General features: G+C 34.1%; 2 protein-coding genes across 4 annotated transcripts; one reads left to right on the forward strand and one right to left on the reverse strand.

The window, feature by feature from the left end:
- Positions 1 to 879: 879 nt before the first annotated feature.
- LOC133779026 (uncharacterized) lies at positions 880 to 3993 on the forward strand. Its single transcript, XM_062219031.1, has 2 exons — positions 880 to 1305; positions 3751 to 3993. Exons 1-2 carry the CDS (start codon positions 880 to 882, stop codon positions 3991 to 3993), a joined length of 669 nt encoding a protein of 222 aa, XP_062075015.1.
- A 221-nt stretch (positions 3994 to 4214) lies between these two features.
- LOC133834727 (uncharacterized) lies at positions 4215 to 19920 on the reverse strand. 3 transcript variants are annotated; one of them, XM_062264432.1, is made up of 8 exons: positions 19732 to 19920; positions 19428 to 19473; positions 17319 to 17467; positions 6341 to 6894; positions 6046 to 6238; positions 5561 to 5625; positions 5236 to 5446; positions 4215 to 5052 (listed from the first exon to the last, which is right to left on the reverse strand). In XM_062264432.1, the coding sequence occupies exons 3-8, from the start codon at positions 17421 to 17423 to the stop codon at positions 4690 to 4692; spliced, it is 1491 nt and encodes a 496-aa protein (XP_062120416.1). In that variant the 5' UTR covers positions 17424 to 17467; positions 19428 to 19473; positions 19732 to 19920; the 3' UTR covers positions 4215 to 4689. The 3 variants fall into 3 exon arrangements, with proteins under 3 accessions (XP_062120416.1, XP_062120415.1, XP_062120417.1); XM_062264431.1 differs by having other exon boundaries at positions 19704 to 19920; XM_062264433.1 differs by lacking the exons at positions 19428 to 19473; positions 19732 to 19920 and adding an exon at positions 18814 to 18953.
- Positions 19921 to 21514: the final 1594 nt, after the last annotated feature.

Consider the following 21514-nt stretch of genomic DNA (forward strand, 5'->3'; position numbering starts at 1 on the left):
CAAATCTCATTCCAAAGCCACAATGGTATCAAAGAGATAGCCAAACTAAATGATAAAGAATTCCAAGCTATCCACCATTGTGGTCGCCTTGCCATTCTAGTCTTGAAGCCCCTAAAATCAATACCAAGATTATCAACCAATTGGTCAATCACAAACTTTGGCTTCACCACTAATTTGTCAAAAATTAATTTCTCTGTTGGATCTTCAATTTTGATGATATCAACATCTGCCATAAGATCATCTTGAGCAGTCTTGCTTTCATCACCATTCTTTTCTTCCAAATCAACACCAAAAGAATTATTAACTTCCTCAAAATGAAACCATTCTTCTAAAAATACCATCATATTAGCTAAAGTGGTGGGTCTATCTTTTGGCAAAGTGGGCCTGGACTTTGAATGAGGTAGTGGTGGCATTTGATTTATGGAATTGGCTCTGAAATATGGCAGGGCAATAGGAATTGGCCTGGTTGCTACGTGGTCTTGTTTGGGGAGGAAATTACACAGAATATGGAAATTTTTTATAAAATTTGAATAATATGGCAGTTTTTTTTTGAAAAGTTTTTTATGGCATATTTTTTTTATTTACATTTTTATGGGAGTTTTTTTCCCATATATTTGGAAAACTTTATTTGTAGACCATATTTTTTTTAAAAAAAAACTTTTCGTTTGGCCACTTGTTCGAAAAGCAAATAGTTGCGAGTTTGATTCCAGTTCCTGTCAATCTTTTCTATTTGCAAAAAAAAATATTGAGATCCCCAGATCCCATATTCCCAATATCTGTCATACCCAGATCGAAAATCACCATTTAAACCAAAAACTTCGACTGACCCACTAATTTTCTCAGGACGGAATCCATTTTCAAAACCTTCGTCTAATTATCATGGTGGAGACCTTAGCTGCAGGGCGATTCCACCACCAGAGGTTGGACTTCCGGCGATGGATTCCGGGATTCGTGTCGTCCCATAGGACCATCTTCACGGCACTCTGGGTCTTGGTTTTTTTGTCTCTTTTCGTTTGGCAGAGGAATTTAATAGATGGGTTTTCGATCTTCGGCCGACCCGTGACGAAACCCATGCCTAAGCTTCGACCTGTGGCCTTCAATTTGACGGATTTTGGGGCTGTGGGTGATGGGGTTACTGTGAACACGAATGCCTTTGAGAGGGTCATATTGGCTATTTCTAAGTTGGGCAAGAAAGGAGGAGGCCAGCTCAATGTGCCTCCAGGTCGGTGGCTTACAGCGCCGTTTAATCTAACTAGTCATATGACTCTCTTCCTTGCCGAAGATGCTGAAATACTTGGAATTCAGGTGGGTTCTAACTTCTAAACGTCACCTGAGTGAAAATTACAACAAAAAATTTGAATACACGGTTACCAGCACAATATTGAAACAAACTATTACATATTGAATAAAAAATGAGGACATATTTGAAAAAAGGATTTTTTTTTAATTAAAATAAGGGAACAAAATAAGGGCAATGAGATATACATGTTACATTTTTTTGACAGGGGTAACCAGTTACCACCTTCTTCTACTACTACTACTTCTCAGATTATTTTTTATTTTCTGAGTTTTTTTTTTTTAGGTTTGGCTCAGTAACTAGTTATCAATCAGTTATTTTAATAGGGGTAACCGGTTACTTTCTTCTTCTTCTTTTTCTTCTTTACTGGATGTATTCTGATCTGTTTTTTTTCTTCCAAATCTGTTAGTAACCAGTTACAATTCACTCGAGTACTTGCCATGACAGTTAAAATTGATAGTAGTAACCGGTTACTGCCACATTACTAAAAAATCTAAATTGATAATTGTAACTGGTTACAACGAGGTTTGAAAAAAAAATCAAATCTAAAAAAAATAACTAATTGCTATGGTACCTGGTTACTTAGTAAGGTGTGAAAGCAAAATCAAATCTAAATTAATCGCTACTGTAACTGGTTACACCTAGGTCTAAAAAAAATCTGATATGAATAAAATGATTCAGGCGTCATGGTACCTGGTTACTTAAACAGATTTGGAAAAAAAAAAACCCAGAAAAATCAAAAGTTTTGTTTGCTTGTTTTTTTATTTCTTGTACTTGTATTCTGAATAAATTTTGTAAACATATTGATACATTTTTTGAGCAAACGTTCTAGTTCTATTTCTTTAAATAATTAATAAACACATAAATATTTATGTTAGAACCTTATTTGATGAATGTTTGGCTGCTAAACCTATTGATCTAAACATCACAGAGAAGAACCTTTTGACAACTTTTGCCATTTTCAACCAAAAAAACTAATCAGCTAACCTAAGCTTTCATATGTTAAAAGTACCCTAAAATATTCAACTAAATAGCTTCTTAAACTACCCTAGTCTACACTAAATAATAGCAGTCAACTTTTCTTAAGTACATTTCTTAAATCAAATCAAATATGAAGTCAAGTACCTGGTTACTTAAACAGATTTAGAAGAAAAAAAAAACAAGAAAAATCAAATATGAAGTCAAGTACCTGGTTACTTAAACAGATTTAGAAAAAAAAAACCCAGAAAAATCAAATATGAAGTTCAAAATCAGATGTGAAAAAGAAGAAAACTAGATTTGAAGAAAGAAAAAAAAGAATAAGAAAGACCAAATAAGAAGAAGACGAAGAAGAAGAAAGAAAGAAGACGAAGAAAAAGAAGAAAGAAAGAAAGAAGAAGAAGAAGAAGAAAATCAGTTCTTCGTCGTCGTCGTCGGAGGCAGCAGCGGAGGTAGGATCGCCGGAAGAAATCTGAGATGGCCATTGAATTAGAGAAGAGAAAGAAAGAAATGAGAAAGAGAGAGAGATCGTGAGGAGAGAAGAGAAAATAAGAGAATTAAGTCTATGGTAATTTATTTACTATATTTTAAACTTTTTTTTCCAAAACTTATCATATTTGTACAATTATTTTTTTTCCCATAAATTTATAAACTATATATATTTTTCCAATATTTATGTAAAATTCTCTTGTTTTGGGACAATAAAGAGATGGGCTTGACTTAGATCAACACAATTTTGGCCCAGTTCAATTTTTGAACCCAGTTCGTCAATGTCATTTGCACGAAGAGATGCAAAGGTTCGTGAAGCTTCTATTGCTTCTGCCCGTTGGAAAGTATGACCAGCTATGCCGCCTCCTCCTGTACTTCCACGATCATCCATGCCTCCATGCTTTTCAGGGACGATGTATCCGGAACATGAGAAAAATGTGACGAAGGAATCGTGGCCTATCAGCTGAGGCATTGTCCTGAATTTTTCGGCTTGTAGTTCTGTTTCGACGCATCGCCTATCTCTGCTGTCTTCCGGCGACAACGTTCTGTCGAGGTTGGTGGAGGTCGTGCGAGTCTCGTTGCTGGATCGTCGATGTGGTGGGTGGATGATTGGGTCGCTTTCTTTTCCCAAGTAGAAGCTTTGGTCCACTGAGTTCTCATAGGATCCTTGAATATTTGGAATGTGGGTATGCAATCGTGTATGATGATAATGGTTTGTGAGTAGATTATTTTTTTAATCTAGTATTTGATTTGATGAGGGAGGAAATATGTACTCAATGGATGGATTATTTGGAACGGTGTGCACCTTGGGGAGCTTAGATTCATGAACATTATATGGCAAGGGAGATGAATCATGAGACTCAAAGTTTGTATGGATTTGTTTGCGGGGATGGTGGTTTGATGGAGGGTTATGGGTATAGGAAATTTAATGGCTACGGGTGTGGGGAAATTTGGAATTGGGTGATAGTTTTATGGGTTTTATGTAGTGGGTGTATGATGAAGAAGAAGATTGTGGTAGAGAAGGGTCACGGTGTTACGGTGTTGTGGTGGTGTTTGGTTACTGTATTGCAATGGTGGTGGGTTGTGGTGGTACCGAGAATAAGATGAATATGAAGATGAAAAGGGAGGTGAAAGTGATGATGAACAGTACCTGTAAGATAAAGGTGGGGAAGCCGATTGTTGGTGGGCACTCCACCGTCGAAATCGCCATTCTCCGCTTGAATCTCTAACTCTCTCGGATCGACATTGAGCTAAATCTCTTCTTCGCATCCGTTCAAGTTTTTGATCCGCCCAAAAGGCTTCCGCTTCATCGAAACGACTCCAAACACCATCCATGGCTATCGTACCTCTTGGGGAAGAACCGAGAAGAACCGAGGCTCTAAATACCAAATAATGTAGCGGATTGGATTGTTGAGCAAATCTCATACCAAATCCATGGCAAACATGGGAATACTCCAAAAATGAGAGGCTCTCAAAATTCTATTTCAAAATATTAATTTTAAAGTTTTCTTACATTCTTTCCACTAATCTTATATAGCCATTACAATAAAACTAATAAAATGACAAAATAATAAAAAAAAAGCAAAATATAACAAACTAAATTTCTAGAATATATATATATAGGCATCTGGTTTTGGAGGTCATTTTTGTGCCAACTTTGTCATTTTCCTCCATCTTAGCAGCAAACTGGAGATGACTTGAGTGCTAATGTAAAACGATGGCCAAGGACTAATAACTAACACAACCCCAAACGACGAAGGTTTTGCCTTTCTTAAGTCTACTAATTAAAGATATTCGGTATAGTTTATTCCATTAATAAACCTATTTTATAAAAAGAAATAATATACACTTGGGCATGAAAAAAAAAAATCTATCTGCTTTATTTGAATAACAAAAAAAATTATATATCTACTAAAATAATCTCTCTATGGCTTCCAATTTTGATTATTCTCGTACTTCTTTTCCCACAACTCTACTTCTTTAATTAAAGTAGCCTTTCTCTCAAGAAAAGAAGCTAAATATGAAACATTATAAGGAGGCGGCATGGTACAAGGGATAGTTTCTGTGGGAGCCTTCTCCATTGATTCCATCATAAACTCTTGTGCTAAGCCATCTGCTTGGCAAGCCATTGTCTCGTAACAAAGTTCAGCAGCTCGTGGGGGTATGGTGGGCTTATATTTTAAGAGCTTGGCATATTCAGTTAAACTATTAAGCATGAAATCATACACATACTCCATTTTCAGCTCCTCTTGAATAAATTTACTCCCTTGTTCTCCAATTTCTTGTGCCTATATGTATGACATCAAATACCAAAACAACCAGAATAAGAGACTGCCTACAAAAGCTTGTGGAAGGATATCATATGCACGAAACAATCATTCTGTTTAACATTGAATTTATATATACAAAAAAACAATAATTATGCTAGCTTACTGAGTTGAGTTTATATGGTTAGAAAATAAAGTAATTACCTTTTTTTGGTGAAAGTTGCCCCAATCAACAGCATACTTGATCGATCTACACTTGTCGTTAACTTTGATCGGCCAGTAATGGTGCCTTGGAATCAAAGCTCGAGCAAAAAAATCATAGTAGCGTGGTTTTACTGTTAATGTAACTGAATTACATGAAAGAATATATTTATGACTAACAGACCAAGCATTCCCTTCAATATAAATCTTAAACCTGAAATAAGAATACAGCTAATTATTTTGAAGATCACAACACATTTTGATATTAAAATAAAAATAATTAAAATTAGAGGCTAAACAATAAAATTAAAATCAATATAATATTAACCTATGAGTGCATTGGTCTGCCAAATTTGATCTCTTGTATCCACGCCTTGCTGCTCGATTCCAATCCTATAATGCCAACACGTATGTATAACATTCATTCAATTTTAGTTGTTTTTATATATAAAAGAGCAAGTACTCATTTGGTATTCTGATTTGGAACCCTATGTACAGTGTATTTTAAATTCATACAAATATTTAGTAACTATACTTAAATTTAATTACTTAATTACATATAAATTATAATAGTTTAGTAATATCGATTAAATTTGAGTTCAGTGTATCAAATATATACGATTTTAAATTATAATATATGAAATTAGTATTATTGAAAATATAAGATACTAAATATATATTTCGACAAGAAACAAAATACTAAATGATTATTTCCTCTATACAGAATATGCATTAATTATCTCTTAATATTTTAAATTAATATAATCATATAATTTCACCCAAAACTTTAAAGTGAAATAGAAACATACTTACTTGAGCATAAAGACGAGCCTTCCAATCATAGAAGAAAGAAGCCTTACATTTGAAAAGGTCTCGTCTATTGAGAGTAACATGTGAGTTCCCTTTCCAATAAGCATAAGGTTCTCTCTCCACCCATTTTTTCATCTCGTTGCCTTCCTTTAGTTCCTTCAACAATGGTGTCCATGGCTTTATGTCTATCTCAGGCCTATTACAAGGATAACATTGCAAAAATAAACTTTGTATATAGAGTAATTTTGTAAAAATATATTTTCTTTTTCAAAGAAAGAAAAAGTTTCAAAGCTCATACCAACCCCAAAATGACCAATCTGGGAAGACAATATCAAGTGTGGTATTATCTTTACAATAATTAAATACCGGAGGTGGTACTGGGGCATTTGGCCCACTAAATACTATTGACTGAACGATTGGTAGATCGCCGCAATTGAACATGAGGTCCAAATCAGGGACTCTACCTGGGTATCTTCTTAACAGCTGTAGGATCCCCCACAGAGTAAAAATATCTCTAGATTGAAAGGAATGTCTATAAAACTCGACATAGGCCTTCCCTTTCAGTATTACAAGTCTAAAGTTGGCCAGGCCCATACTTTCAGCCCGCTCTACCATGTCTCTTGTGACACCTGTTTGGGCCCATGGCTTTAAGTCTTCATAGATCCAACGAAAGTATTCTGGACATGTGGGAGACAATGGATGATCCCGACCTAGATCGGGATTGTAAGCAGTGGAATGATTTGAGGGGCAAGTGCCAATGTTACCATAAGCAACACAGTCAACTGGGATATTGATTTTGGTGTGATTTTGTGGTGGAGGAGAATTGTGGAATGATAGGGTACTTAAAATTTCCTGCCGCCAAATGTAACATAAAAATAAAGTTAACAGAAAGGTTACAGATGCACTGTATATGATAAACACATAACAGACAAAATAAAAATAATTAAACTTAAATAATTTATTTGGTTTTTTTAGTGATTTTTTTTTCGTTTACAATCAAGTACTTAAACTTTTTCAAATAGTCGTAATGAAAAATTTATTTTTAACGCAATATGTTCAATTTTATTTTAACAAAATCATTTTTTATGTGTAAACAAAAGTATAATAATTTATTTTAAATGCTCAAATTTTTAATATAATATTTAGAATTTATTTATATAATATTTTCATAAATATTTTAAGATATAATATATATTATAAAATATCATTGTCTTTCAACATTTTGTTAATAGTATTCACTTAATTACTACTACATTTACAATTCAAGGACTTAAATTTGAAGAAAAAAAATATTATTCTATACCAATTGCACAATAAGAAAAATCTTATGGCAAATACTTTTGATTTTTAATAATCACATATAATGAAACAGAATCTTAATCATAACATCATAAGATTGATTCTTATCTCCCAGGTGTAGTTTTTTGTACTTTATAATATAAAATTATATTTTGTATCAATTAGTTTTCAATATTTTTTTACAACTCACATAATTTAGATCTATTTAATTTTTGTACATCCATTTTCCAAATAAATGAGAATATATATTTTATATAGTAATGGTTTATTCTTCATTATGGTATAAGAGCCATTATACTTTACTAAGATTTTTTTTATTTATGGTGATATCAAAAGCAGTAAAGCACCACCATTCATTGACTATGACCACCTACGCCATTTGGGCAATTTAATTCACAAGTCTTCTCATTGGCTATGAACTCCTATGACTTGTTGATGGTTTATATTCACACCCTTATCCCACTATCCCCACCATTAATGGCATTAAACTAAATCCTACATATTCCATCTGATTCTGGCAAATCCAAGTTCAATCAACAATATAAATATATTTACACACTTTCCAAAAATTATTCTCCCAGACTTTACCTGGGGTACTGCCAACTTTTAGTTAACAAAGGCAATCCACTAAGAGATGCCTCTTTTTAATGACTTATAGTTCTCAAGCTAATACCATCAAACATTTCCATATAGCCTTAAACTAAATAACAATCCTTGTGCCGACAGAACCAAGGTCGGGCCTGGGTACTATACAAAATTTATATATAAAATAATATTTTTTAAATTTTTTAGGTCCTTTGTACAAATACAAAAATTATATTTTTCAAAAAAAGAGGTGGGGCCCTAGGCACAGACCTAGCTCACCTGTGCCCAGGGCCGGGCTTGTGCCAACCTAACCACTCAACTACCCTCCATTAACCTAACTTGGCTTTCAGACTCTGTTGCAATATGTTAATCGTAATCCAATCGTAATCCCAATCATTTAAATTGTCTTCATCCGGATGACATTTTTCTTAGTGATGGTAAAGGTGGTAAGATAACTCATACTGCTTTTTCTATTCTTCTTCTTGCAATTCATTTTTCTTAAACCAATGTTTTATGTGTTCCTTGAGACAGAGCAGGAATGGGATGGCAAGGTAGGAGCACTTGAGCAAGTTGTGGCAGGATTGCTCGAACACGATTTGGTGACACTCTTGATACGAGCTAAGAGCTCAGGAAAAGCAGCGGCTCTTCTCTTCATTTCTTTTAACTGAACTGTAGAATTTTGATAATGAAGGGTTTAGCTGGGGAAAGTGATTAAAAGGTACAGTAATGCTAGAAGAGAAATTGGGAGCATAGCAAGCTCTCTAGTGGCGTCCGTTTTTAACAGGGGAATGAGCTCTACATCTACATCAGTTTTAGCTATCGAAATGAGCTCTGCAGCTACGTCAGTTTTAGCTATCGAAACGAGCTATGTAGCTACATCTATTTTAGCTATCGAAACAAGCTCTGCAACTACATCTGTTTTAACTATCAGAACGAACTCTGCAGGATCACTTGTTTCGGTTAGATGAGAGAGCTCAGCAACAACACCCAATTTAACTTGTTTTGTTGGTCAAACAAAGTCTATTGCATCAGCGCTTTTTGCAGTTTTAGAAGCTGCGGTAGAAGTATTGCCACACTTTTTTATTTTTCGTGCTAAGTTCGGGGAAGGAGCCATACCGAACTCTCTCGAACCTTGATCACTGCAAGTAGGGGAGTAGACCTCTGCAACGGGGATAAGGGTAATATATGTGGCTTCAGAAGAATAAGGAACAATACTCAGATCAACCACATCAGCATTCTCAGCAGAGTCGATGGGAATTGAAAAAGAGTCTTCTTCAACTTCACTTGAATCTTCGGGACTTTGCTTTGAAGAAGAATAACGTGGTAGGGTTTTCCTTTCTTTAGCCATTGAAATGCTATTTACACCACCAACGAGCATTTGCAAGTCATCTACAGCAAGTGGCGTATGATGAGTGGCAGTAAGATTTTCGCAATACTTGTCGATATAGCTTTTGTGAATTTCAAAGTACTCATGATCTTCAACTGCATCTTCAATAGCTAAGAAATGTGTTGCAAACCTATTAACTGAATGAAGAAAGCAAAGACGAGTCATATAATCTGGAGGAACAGGGCGGTTTGTCAGAACTGGGAGGGCGAATCGAAACGTCTGAAGGAACAGGATGTTTACTTTGAATTTCTTCAAAAGCATCCATGTATCTAGTTTTGAGCGGTTTTAGTGTTTTAGCCTTTGCTGGTTTAGCGGATCGCTAAACACCCATGATGGAAATTTTTTTAAGAAAGGAGAAGATTAGGGTTTGTGAAGTTTGGAAGAAATGGGGAAATTGATGAACAAACAGTTGAATAAAGGGACTGATTTCCTGCTTGTTTTATTTTGACATGATTGAAATGATGGTTAATAAATGTAGAATGCTTGGCGAAACAAAAATCGAGGCACGGATTAAGGTGAGCAGAAACAATAAAACACATTCATCTTCAGAAAAAATGTGCTGAACAAAATGTCTAAAGATGAGGGGCAATTGTAGGGGAATGATTTTCCTTGATGATGCGGCAAAATTGGAAAAAATGAAACGCAATGTTTTGATACATAAAGAGCTTTGTACTTTGAACTAGATTGTATAACAAATCTTGAAAGAGTATTAGAACGGAAAAGCTTAACCTCAAGATGAGATTAAGTGATTTATTTATAGAGGAGTAATTACAAAGAAATGAAGTTGTTGCAGCAAGAAAACTAACAAGAATGTTGGTAACAGAATTACAAAATTCAGTTAGAAACTAACATGAGCTACAACAACTAACCAACCTAACTGTATTGGTTATTATCCTCCCTCAAACGAAAGGGTGTAGACACCACTTTCAGTTTGGTTTTGAGATAGTGAAACCGATCAATCGGCAAGGACTTGGTGAGAACATCCGCCACTTGATCAATGGAAGGGACATATCGAACAGAGAGCTGCTGTGCTAAGATCTGATCACGAACAAAATGCATATCTATCTCAATGTGCTTGCAACGTGCATGGAAAACCGGATTAGCTGCAAGAGCAGCTGCGCCTTGGTTATCAACCCATAGAATAGGGACATCAGCAAGCTTGATTTGTAGCTCAGACAGAAGTGAGGTAAGCCATTTGGTTTCTGAAGCAGCATTTGCCAGTGCCCGAAACTCACTCTCAGTACTTGAGCGTGCGACGACTTGCTGTTTCTTGGCAGACCATGATATGAGATTACCACCCAAAAACATGGCATATCCTCCAGTCGACCTACGGTCATCAGGGCAACTTGCCCAGTCAGCGTCTGAATAGCCATATAAGGACATAGTGAGCGCAGGCTTAAGGAGAAGGCCCTCTGATATAGTGCCTTTGAGATATCGAAGGAGACGTTTGGTAGCTTCCCAATGTACAACTGTTGGAGCATGTATAAACTGACTCAGTTTATTGATAATAAATGCAACATCTGGTCTAGTGAGAGTTAAGTACTGGAGAGCTCCAAGCGTACTTCTGTACAGAGAAACATCTTCAAAGGGTGTCCCTTCAGTCAGTGAAAGTTTTTGAGCTGAGCTTGTAGGACTAGAGCTGGGTTTAGCCCCTTCCAAATGTAATTTCAATAATAGATCAGTAATGTACTTGGATTGTGAGAGATACATACCAACAGAATTTCGATAGATCTCCACTCCTAGAAAGTAATGCACAGAGCCTAAATATTTGAGTGAAAACTGAGAGTTCAAGTCAGAAATGAGCTGCTGAACCAGGAGCTTGTTTGGACCAGTAATCAAAAGGTCATCAACATAGACTAGTAAAAGAACTAGATGAGCTCCTGAACCATATATGAAAAGGGAAGTATCAGATTTGGACTGAGAAAATCCCCATTGAAACAATGTCTGCTTAAGCTTTTCATTCCATGCACGTGGAGCTTGCTTCAGACCATATAAGGCTTTGTTTAATCTACACACATAGTGAGGAGTAGCTGCATCTTCAAATCTAGTAGGTTGTCGCATATACACCAACTCATTAAGAGAGCCATTGAGAAATGCATTACTTACATCTAACTGTTTGACATCCTAGTTAAATGAAACCGCAAGTGTAAGCACCATCCGAACAGTGGCAGGTTTAATAACAGGACTAAATGTCTCTTCATAGTCTATTCCAGGCGTTTGTAAATATCCCTTAGCTACCAATCTGGATTTGAATCGGTCAAGTGTCCCATCAGCCTTTAATTTGACTCTAAAGGCCCATTTGTTGGTGAGGACATTCATATCAGGTGTAGGAGGAACTAAGGTCCATGTACCTTGCTTTTGTAGGGCATCAAACTCTTCCTTCATAGAAGCATACCATCGGGGATCCTTAAGAGCACTTTTAACTGATGAGGGTTCTGTAGGGAGGAGAGATTCAGGCAGCTGGTATTTGGTTGCCAAAAAAGATTTAGGCTTGTAGATGCCTCGCTGAGAACGGGTTGTCATGGAGTGAGTGCGAGTGACATCAGTTGGAGGAGGTAATTCGACACTTTCAGAAGGAGAAGATGAAGCAGCAGCTATATGTTGAACCCGAGTAGGAGGAGGTTGTACACCAGTGGAGAGTGATGTTGGAACGCCAGTGTGAGGAGGAGGAGGAACTTCAGGTGGGACACTTGTCGCAGTTGTAGATGGTGATGTAGAGTCAGAGAGTGTTGGAGACATCACAGGCGAAGGTGGCACAGTAGAAGAGCACAAATTAGAAGTATCAAGAACTGGTGTAGTTGAAAATTGAGCAGTGGGAAAAGAGTGAGTTATGGAAGGTGGTACCTGAGTAGATGCAGTAGGTGTTAAGGCTGAGAAATGAGTCTCATTAAAGACTACATTTCTAGCAATGAAGATCCTTCCAGCAGAATTCTCACAAATGTAGCCTTTATGCTGTGGAGAGTATCCTAAGAACAAGCATGGTTCAGACCGAAAACTAAGCTTGTTATTGTTATAGGGCCTGAGGTGAGGAAAGCATGTACAACCAAAAGGTTTCATGAAATGATAATCCGGTTGCTTGTTGAATAAACACTCATATGGACTCTGATTTTCAAGAACAGGGGTAGGAAGCCGATTGAGGGAATAAACACCACACTGAAATGCATGCCACCAGTAGGAAAAATTAAGTCCAGAATGAGCCAAAAGAGTGAGTCCAGTTTCCGTGATATGGCGATGTTTTCGCTCTGCTCTGCCATGTTGTTCATGCGTGTAAGGGCATGGATGTTGAAACTTAATTCCCTGATCCTGCAAAAAACTTTTAAACACTCGGTACTCACCACCCCAGTCAGCCTAAACACTTTTAATTGGTAAAGAAAATTATTTCTCAACAAGGCTTTTAAACTGAACAAATATATTGAGTGCTTGAGATTTGAGAGTTAAAGGAAAAATCCATGTGAACCTGCTATAATCATCAATAAAATGAATGTAGTATCTAAAACCATCTTTAGATGTGGTGTGAGAAGGACCCCAAACATCAGTGTGAATCAATTCTAAGGGTTGAGTAGCTCGACTAGAAGAGAGGGAAAAAGGATGCTTATGGCTTTTACCCATTTGACAATAATCACAGAATTTTAAAGTCTTTAATGAACCGGAGTGAGAAATTTGGGACAGAATCTTGCTCAAAACTTTTGGAGAGGGATGTCCTAATTTTATATGCCAAGAATTAACATCAGTAGAAGCATTAGAAATAAAGGCAGTTGGTTGAGTATCAGGAACATAAGCAGTAAAAGTTTTATTGATATCAGTTGAAGTACAAGCAGAATTTTTACAATCATAATCACAAGAAGAACTAGAAGATGAGTGAGTAGAGTGTAAATTTGTAGAAAACTGAGAGGGACAAATATTAGAAACAGTAGCTAAATGACACTGAAGTGCTGGTAGAGAGGAGCTGGTGGCATCATCCCCAAGCATGTACAGACCATTTCTAACTCTTCCCTTGAGTAAGACAGTCCCCGAGTCCTTGTCCTTAACAAAACAACAGTTTTTGTGAAATTCAAGGAAGACATTATTGTCTTTGGTAAGCTTAGAAACATTCACAAGATTCTTTGTAATAGATGGAACATGTAAAATGGAATTTAAGTGTAAAGATGAAGCAGAAGTAGATGGAATAGTAGCCTTGCCTATGTGAGAAATTAACAATTTCTTACCATTACCTACAGCAAGTGTTTCAGAACCATTGTAAGGGGTAGCCGATTCAAGAGTGTCCATACCAAAAGCAACATGATTTGTGGCCCCTGTGTCAGCATACCACATTTGATCAACTCCAAAATCAGGTACTGATGTAGAGACATAGGCTTCAGGATCAGTTATTTCAACTCCTTCATCATCACATTCAGTGAGATAAGCTTTGGCCTGAGAAGTAGTGTTTTTCGGAGTGATGAATCCACGATCAAATCTGTAGTGACAGACGGGTGCAGTGTGGCCAATCTTGAGACAAAGTTGACAAACAGGCCGTGTAGATTGCAGAGGAGGCCGGTGAAATGGTCGAGCAGATGGCCTTGTGAAGGTAGAAGGAGGCCTGTAACCATGAGAAGACATGTTTCTGGAAGTACCAAATGTAAGATTGGCAGCCATCTTGGAGGAGAGATCAGCAACAGAGTGATGACGCTCAAGACGACATTCATGAGCCATGAGAAGAGCCTGGATTTCTTCAAGAGTCTTTGTCTCACTACTGGAAGTAATTCCAGAAACCACAGGGTCATATTCGGGTCCAAGACCATTGAGCAATTGGAGCTCAAGATCTTGATCACTAATGGTACACCCAGCAATGGCAAGACTATCACAGAGTGATTTGATTTTGTCAACATAGTCAGAGATGGACAAACTACCTTTCTGAATATTGGACAATTGACCCTTCAATTGGAGTAAGCGAGCTTTAGATTGGCCTGAAAACTTTTGCTCCAGAGCACGCCAAACATCATAGGAGGTGGAGTAAGCTGCGACGGTTCCAAGAATGCCTTCAGACATAGAAGACCTGAGCCAAGAAAGAAGTAACTGGTCACGTCTCTTCCACTGGCGGTATTCAGGATTTGCATCACCATTGACCAGCTTCTCTGGAGGAGAAACATTGCTGAAGAGGAGTGCATCAAGATCATGTCCTATAACAGTGGGTACCACCTGAGATTTCCAAGCAAGAAAGTTAACTCTATCAAGTTTAAGAGTTAAAGAAGAAGTAAGAGAATTAGAGAAGGGATTCCATGGCAAAGAAGTCATGGAAGAGGTGCTGGCCGGAGAAGCAAGAGCTTGAGCAACAGCCGGAGGATCAGAGTTGGCCAGAGGCGTATTGACAGTAGGAACTGATGGAGGATCGGATGAAGAAGAATCCATGGACGTTAGTCAGAAGGCTGTGATACCATAAAGAGCTTTGTACTTTGAACTAGATTGTATAACAAATCTTGAACAGAGTATTAGAACGGAAAAGCTTAACCTCAAGATGAGATTAAGTGATTTATTTATAGAGGAGAAATTACAAAGAAATGAAGTTGTTACAGCAAGAAAACTAACAAGAATGTTGGTAACAGAATTACAAAATTCAGTTAGAAACTAACATGAGCTACAACAACTAGCCAACCTAACTGTATTGGTTATTAATACATAATTAAAAACAGAGCTCATATGTTTGAATGAATGAACGAAGAGCTCATAAATCTGTATGAATGAACAAAGAGCTCAAAGCTTTATACAAATGAATGAAGAGCTCAAAGCTTTGTAAGAATGAACGAAGAGCTCACAGCCCTAAATGAACGAATGAATAAAGAGCTCTGAGCTATGATTGAATGAAGAGCATCACACTCTTGAAGAATGGAGAGCTTAAATCTTTGCATAATTAAAGGAACTCTGAGTTCCACGAGATGATCGAAAACGAAAAAAGTGCGAAGGCAGAACAATTGCACCCATATTTTTAAAGATTGATCTGAATGAAGGAAAAGGATGTGTGGAAAATGAATTATATTGATTGACACGTGAAGAGGAAATCTTTCTAATTCTCTTATCTCATTAAATTTTACAATAAATAGTAGAGAAGAGACTCATTTTGGAGACCTTAGATTGATTGTTATTTGCTTGATTGTTGAGGAGAGAGAATCATTGATTGATTTAAGCATCAGAGTATCACTCCCCATTCGGTTCACTTTTTCCATTAAGCAAAAGAGCACATTTATGCTATTAGTTTAGGTAATAAAATGTGTAAAGATCTATGGTACTGCATCATGAGATAAGATAAAAATGAATATCTTTCCAAATTAAGAAAGTTATTGTTTTGGGAAGATTTCGACACAAATTTTAATTTATACAATGAAATTTGAACTTTTTATCTATTCCACACATACTCACAGGCCTAATCACTTAAGCTAACCCCAAATGTTAGTTTTATCTTATTTGGAAATTATTTTGGTAGTGATTGTTTTTAATCACTACTAATAGGTATTTTTAGTATTTTCAGTGTATGGATAAATTATAACTCTTTTTTTTTTTTTATGACGATGTATGATGTAGTTACAAGAGACCTCTCACAAATTTTTAGAAAATTTCAGATAATTTAGGATGTCAAAATAAAGACTTAAATAGTATATTGCACACATATATAAATATTGAAACAAACACGCGTGAAAATAAGTTGTTTGAATATTGATTTTGACATCCTAAATTATTTGAAATTTCTTGACAATTTGTTAGAAGTTCACTGTAACCGTCATATAAAAAAATAGAATTACAACTTATTTATGTACCATAAATACTAAATATTTGTAAAGGTAATTATTAAAAATAATCATTGATACCTATATATAAATAACTCATTTACTGATGGTTTAAATTTAACCACCTCTCATTTGTTTATGAACTGAAATTTAAGGCATTTTTAGTAATTTGAACAAATTTAAAATAATTATCTAATTGAGTTAAAATAAAGCAAAAGTCTTAAATATTATTAGTAAAATAAATACGGTTACAATTTTAAGGTTCAAAATTAACAAATATAAGATTTTTTAAAAAAAGAAAATATAATAATATGGAAAAATCAATAATAAATGAGGGTTTTTTTTTTTTTTGCAAAACGACTTATTTTTTTAAAGTCATTTTATAGCCTGGCCTAATTTTAATAATTTTTTGTAAAATGACATCTGACACTCCAGACAGCTGGTCAAAAAATTCAAATAAGTCATCAAAATATTTAGATAATCAGTTAAAATTTTAAACCGAAACTACTTTTAAAAAAAATTATTAAAACTAGATGATATGATGCAAAATATCTTCAAAAATGTGGTTATATTTATTTGTTATGGCTTCGTCATGTGACTTTAAAAAATATTAAATTTGAAATCTAACAGATCTGGAAAGAGAATAAAAGCATCACATAAACATTATATAAATATAAGATAATTTTTTTTTACAGGTTTCACTCTAAGTTCTATTGGTAGGGCTTTCACTATTTCTAGATCCTTGAACAGTTTTTTGTGCGGTTTTTTTTTATGACCATGTATATTGTAGCTATTTAGAGCATTCTGTAAATTTTCAAAAAATTCCGAATAGTTTACAGTACCGAAAACTAGGTTCAAACATGTTGCTTTCCATGCGCATAAAAAAAATTAATCACGCCTGCAACAACATGTTTGAACCTAGTTTTCAGTACTGTAAACTATTCAGAATTTTCTGAAAATTTGCAGGATGTCCTAAATAGCTACAATATACACAGTAATAAAAAAAATTATGCAAAAAACTATTCACAAATTAAGAATACTAAGAACCCCACCGATAGGGCTTAAAGTGAAATCCTATAAAAGAATTCCCGTATAAATATATACATGTTCCTAGCTCCCAATTGGTTGTGCAATGTTGCAATGTATCAAGGCAACATGATTGAGATCCATTCCAAGCCAGTAATTTATTTTATAAAGCTAATTATGAAAAAGGAAGAAGCAATAACAATATATAATACTAAATTACTTACAGTGGTGTCGAAGAAGCGCGTGGAAAAAATTAACGCGCCAGTGAAAAGGAAGAACATGAAAACGAAGAGCCATGATCTAGTAAAGGGCTGCCATAGCCTTCTCATTGTCTCAATCCTTTCTTTTTTGCTGCCCTTTCCCCTTCTGTTTTCTGACAAAATTTGACCAATTATCACAATGAGAACTTTATTAAAACATTCAAATCATAGTAGGACCCACATTATTAATGGAAGTTGCTGAACTCATAGTAAATAACGAGCTGAAAATTTATTCTAAGATAATAACAAATCTTTTTGAATTCCTTAAGAATATCTAAAGCATTGTTATTAATTTTCTTTTTGGTAATTCCAAGAACATTCTCGGAAAAGTTAATTTATAGCCACTCATTTCTATCGATCAAAGTACACATTTCTTTATTGCCGTCCCTTCTTCGTAAAGGAACAACCACCAGTTGCATTTTTTTCAAATTCAATAGGTGTGTTCATTTTCACAAGTAACCAGTTGCTTTTGAACATTGCACTCTAGGGCGCTCATCCATGTATTTTAATTTTAGCAACGAGTGAACTAGATATTTATATGCGCCAATAACACTATAGAATATTGGAGACATTAAGATGCTCTTTAGAGTTTTTCTAAATTTGTACTCTTCTTCCAGCTACCATAAGCTTATATCATTTCATAGAACATTTTGATATATGTATATTCTTTTTTAAAATCTACACGAAAGATAGACCATTACATACTAGAATGTGTTCAAACATTCAATGAACCAAGTTTCCCTGGGTCAATACCGTACATCACATATATAAGAGCTATCTAATATAAAATGTTCATAACATATTTAAGCGGTATTATGGTCATTGCCCTCACCTTCCTCTCATGAACATTTCAAGAGTAAACTCTATAACGCTTGTTAGAAATTACACAATTCCTTATGTTCATGTAGGACCGTAGGTGAAATTCACAATTGTCTCTTGCTACATCAAGGACATAAAATGAATTAATAAACAATTGAACTACATTAAGAAATTGTGCTAATCCTCTAATCACATATATACACACTTTACATCACGAAAGGGGAAAAAAGTCCAGTTTGATTCTGAAATAACCCCTCATAAGTTTTTAGTAGTGGTATAACTAAAGCCAGTGGCTGTTTATTCTATAGAAAAAAATTAAGACTCATTCCTTCAAGTCATTTACTAGACCTTTCCAAGCATAAATCACTAAAGGATATGTTAGACCAACAGAAACAGTATCAACAATACTGTCTAGACCAATTAATAGCTTCGCTCTCATACACCAGTGCAATATATATAGCTAGTTCTACTGTTATAGACACTAATTCATCCCAGGACATGAGCGGTTTGGAGTTGGAATCAACAACAATTTATACATTATCTACCTATTCAAACGCCGTGTTATGGCTCAATTATATCAACCCAATGTTAACAAATAACACATTACTACCTAAGCAAGCAATTATGAGATCATGCTTACATCAAATGCTGCTATTTTCATGATCAAACTGATCATGTTATGCTCTGTTCATCTCAATTCAATTGGTTATATCAAATGTGTGGTGTCCAAACGTCCCTGCTAATCGATTATGCCTAAAAGCCATTCATCTTCCTCCCTCCTACCATACATTATTATGGACAAAAACCATCTCTTCAACAGTTAAAAAATTTGTCGCACCGCATAAATTTGTAATATTCAATCTTTTTTTTCGCGTAATGCACAGTAGAAAGAGACAAAACAAGTACACCAAATTTGGCCGGTCAAAAACGACCAGAACAAGTTTACAGGACAATTAGCCCGTATATCACAAACTTAGTTAAACCAAATTTTATAAAATAAAATAACAAGAAAAATATATACAGCTCAAGCATATACATATTCTAAACTAATTTGGATTTCAACCGAACCAATAATACAAATTTTTAGTTTGATTTTTAAAGAGCTTATTCCTAATCCAAATCACTTGAGATTCGTTGTCAAGTGTCGACATAGATTGGAAAATATATACATAACAAAAAAGAAATCTTTTGAGTTATCAAGAAGTAGTATATATATGTATATATATATATATGATGATGTGAAATGATACATACCGTTTTCCTCAGCTGGGTATGGTTCGTTTGGCCGATTATTGAAGCTCTGCAGAGTGGAGAAAGAAATATTATGGTTTTGGTTGAGTAAGAAAAAAGTCACCTATACCATTCAAACAATATTATACTACTATTTGTAAGACCTGAGCAGAAGCCTATCTATAATGACCTGTTTTGAAAATAGAAACTATTTTAACAGAACTATGGCTCTGGTTTGGATATCTAAAAAAATGTAAATAAAAAAGAAGAAACAGATCGAAGAATAGCTGGGTTTCCAACCTATACGCAAAAGGGTACTAGAACGTACTCTGGGAGAGAGAAGTACTTTTACAGAAGTACTCAAATCTGGGGCTGGGAAGTGGGTCGCGTTTTTTTTTATTTATTTCTTTTCTTTTTATTTTTGAAGGAGAACATGGGCTTTTATTCTTTTAATTTTTTTTTCTTCTTATTAATTTGTGCTCAGTGAGTTTATCTGTGTAGAACTGCAGATCATGATATTTAAGGATTAAATAATGATATAACAATTGTTTGCTTTAGATATATGTCGATCTTGACCCTCGTAAGGGAGAAACATAATTAATTAAATAAATAATTTAATAAAAGTCGAGGGTAGCTAGTTGCTTGTTCAACTTGGAATTTTTTAATATTTGTTTATTGCTTGTTTAATTATACTTAGAAAATAAAAATGGGTACACCTGAGGCCTGGCCTGACTCTTACTAGTCTTGATTCAATTTATTAAACACAACTTTGTTTATTTTATTACTAATTAGATTGGCTTTTTTTAGGACAAAATAATTTTTTCCACACCAAATTACTTGTAAACTTTTGTACTTTTCGGGTTTCATGTTGTGGTAGTTAAAAAGATATTAAAAAATTATTTTTATTAGTTAATTGATTTTAAATTATAAAAATCATTTTAAATAATAAAAAATTAATAACAACTTATTTTTAAATTTATTATATTATATAAAATAAAATTAATAAAAAATTAATAAACATAATTTTTTTAATCCAAATATAATAAAAAAAAAACTAAAATCTATATCTCTAAACTAAATTAAATTAAAAACTCAATCAAATCTATATTTCTAAACTAAGTAAAATTAAAAATTCAACCAATCTATATTTTAAATATAGATAATTAAACAAACAATTAAGTAAAAAATTAAACATTTTAATTTAGTTTAGTTCAAAGTATAATTTAATTTAAAAATATTGAGTTTATTTTTAAAAAAAATTATATTTGAATTAAAAATTCTTTATATTTATTGATTTTTATTTTATATAATTTAATATATTTAAAAATAAGTTGTTATTAATTTTTTATAATAATTTTTATTTTTTTAATTTAAAATTAATTAATTAATACATCTGTCATGTCATCCAATGAAAAAGTCTACAAATGCTATCTTCACAAAAAACAAAAAAAAAACAATTTTTTTTTATTTTCTCAAGATTTCGACTACTAACGCGTCCACACCTGATCGTCCATGGCCATGGACCATGATCACCATGCCCTGCCGCTCTAGTAATGGTGAAAAAATTAATTTATAAAAAATAAGCACAGCATGTGAGCAAATAAAAAAAAACAAAAATGAGACTGAACAAAAATAACTAAATAAAACTAATGAATTCCACTCTTGATAAATTTTAGAATCTTATCTTTTAAACATTATGTATCTATTTCATTTTATTCATTTCTAATACAAGATATGTACAGTATTTTACCTGTTATATATATATTTTTTTATTTATTTCAAATACAAGTGTGAAAGAGAAAAAAAAATGATGAGTGAAAAATTAATATTAAATAGTTTAAAGTGATGAATAGCATTTTATAAACGTATTATGCATTATTATACGTATATTCTCAAATATGACCACGATTATTAAACGTGTTACCCTAATTTATTTATTTTTGTATCGTGTCGTGTCATCGTGTCGTGACCCAAATTATCACCCCTAAATGTATAGATTGTACTATATTAAATGTAAAAAATTTATAAAATACAAAATGTAAAGTGCATTTTAGAATACTCCCAATGGTTTTTTTTATCCTATTCTTTAGAATATATTTCACCAAAATCTA

The sequence above is a fragment of the Humulus lupulus genome, chromosome 5 (assembly GCF_963169125.1).
Source record: "Humulus lupulus chromosome 5, drHumLupu1.1, whole genome shotgun sequence".
NCBI lineage: Eukaryota > Viridiplantae > Streptophyta > Magnoliopsida > Rosales > Cannabaceae > Humulus > Humulus lupulus.

What these genes read in the sequence shown, in the direction of transcription:
- LOC133779026 (XM_062219031.1), top strand. Translation starts at nt 880, where the DNA reads ATGGTGGAGACCTTAGCTGCAGGGCGATTCCACCACCAGAGGTTGGAC. An exon ending in CTGAAATACTTGGAATTCAG is followed by an intron (nt 1,306 to 3,750) that starts GTGGGTTCTAAC and finishes GGTTTTATGTAG; the next exon opens with TGGGTGTATGATGAAGAAGA.
- LOC133834727 (XM_062264432.1), bottom strand. Translation starts at nt 17,423, where the DNA reads ATGAGAAGGCTATGGCAGCCCTTTACTAGATCATGGCTCTTCGTTTTC. An exon ending in GATTGGTCATTTTGGGGTTG is followed by an intron (nt 6,239 to 6,340) that starts GTATGAGCTTTG and finishes TCCTTGTAATAG; the next exon opens with GCCTGAGATAGACATAAAGC. An exon ending in GCAACTTTCACCAAAAAAAG is followed by an intron (nt 5,053 to 5,235) that starts GTAATTACTTTA and finishes TCATACATATAG; the next exon opens with GCACAAGAAATTGGAGAACA.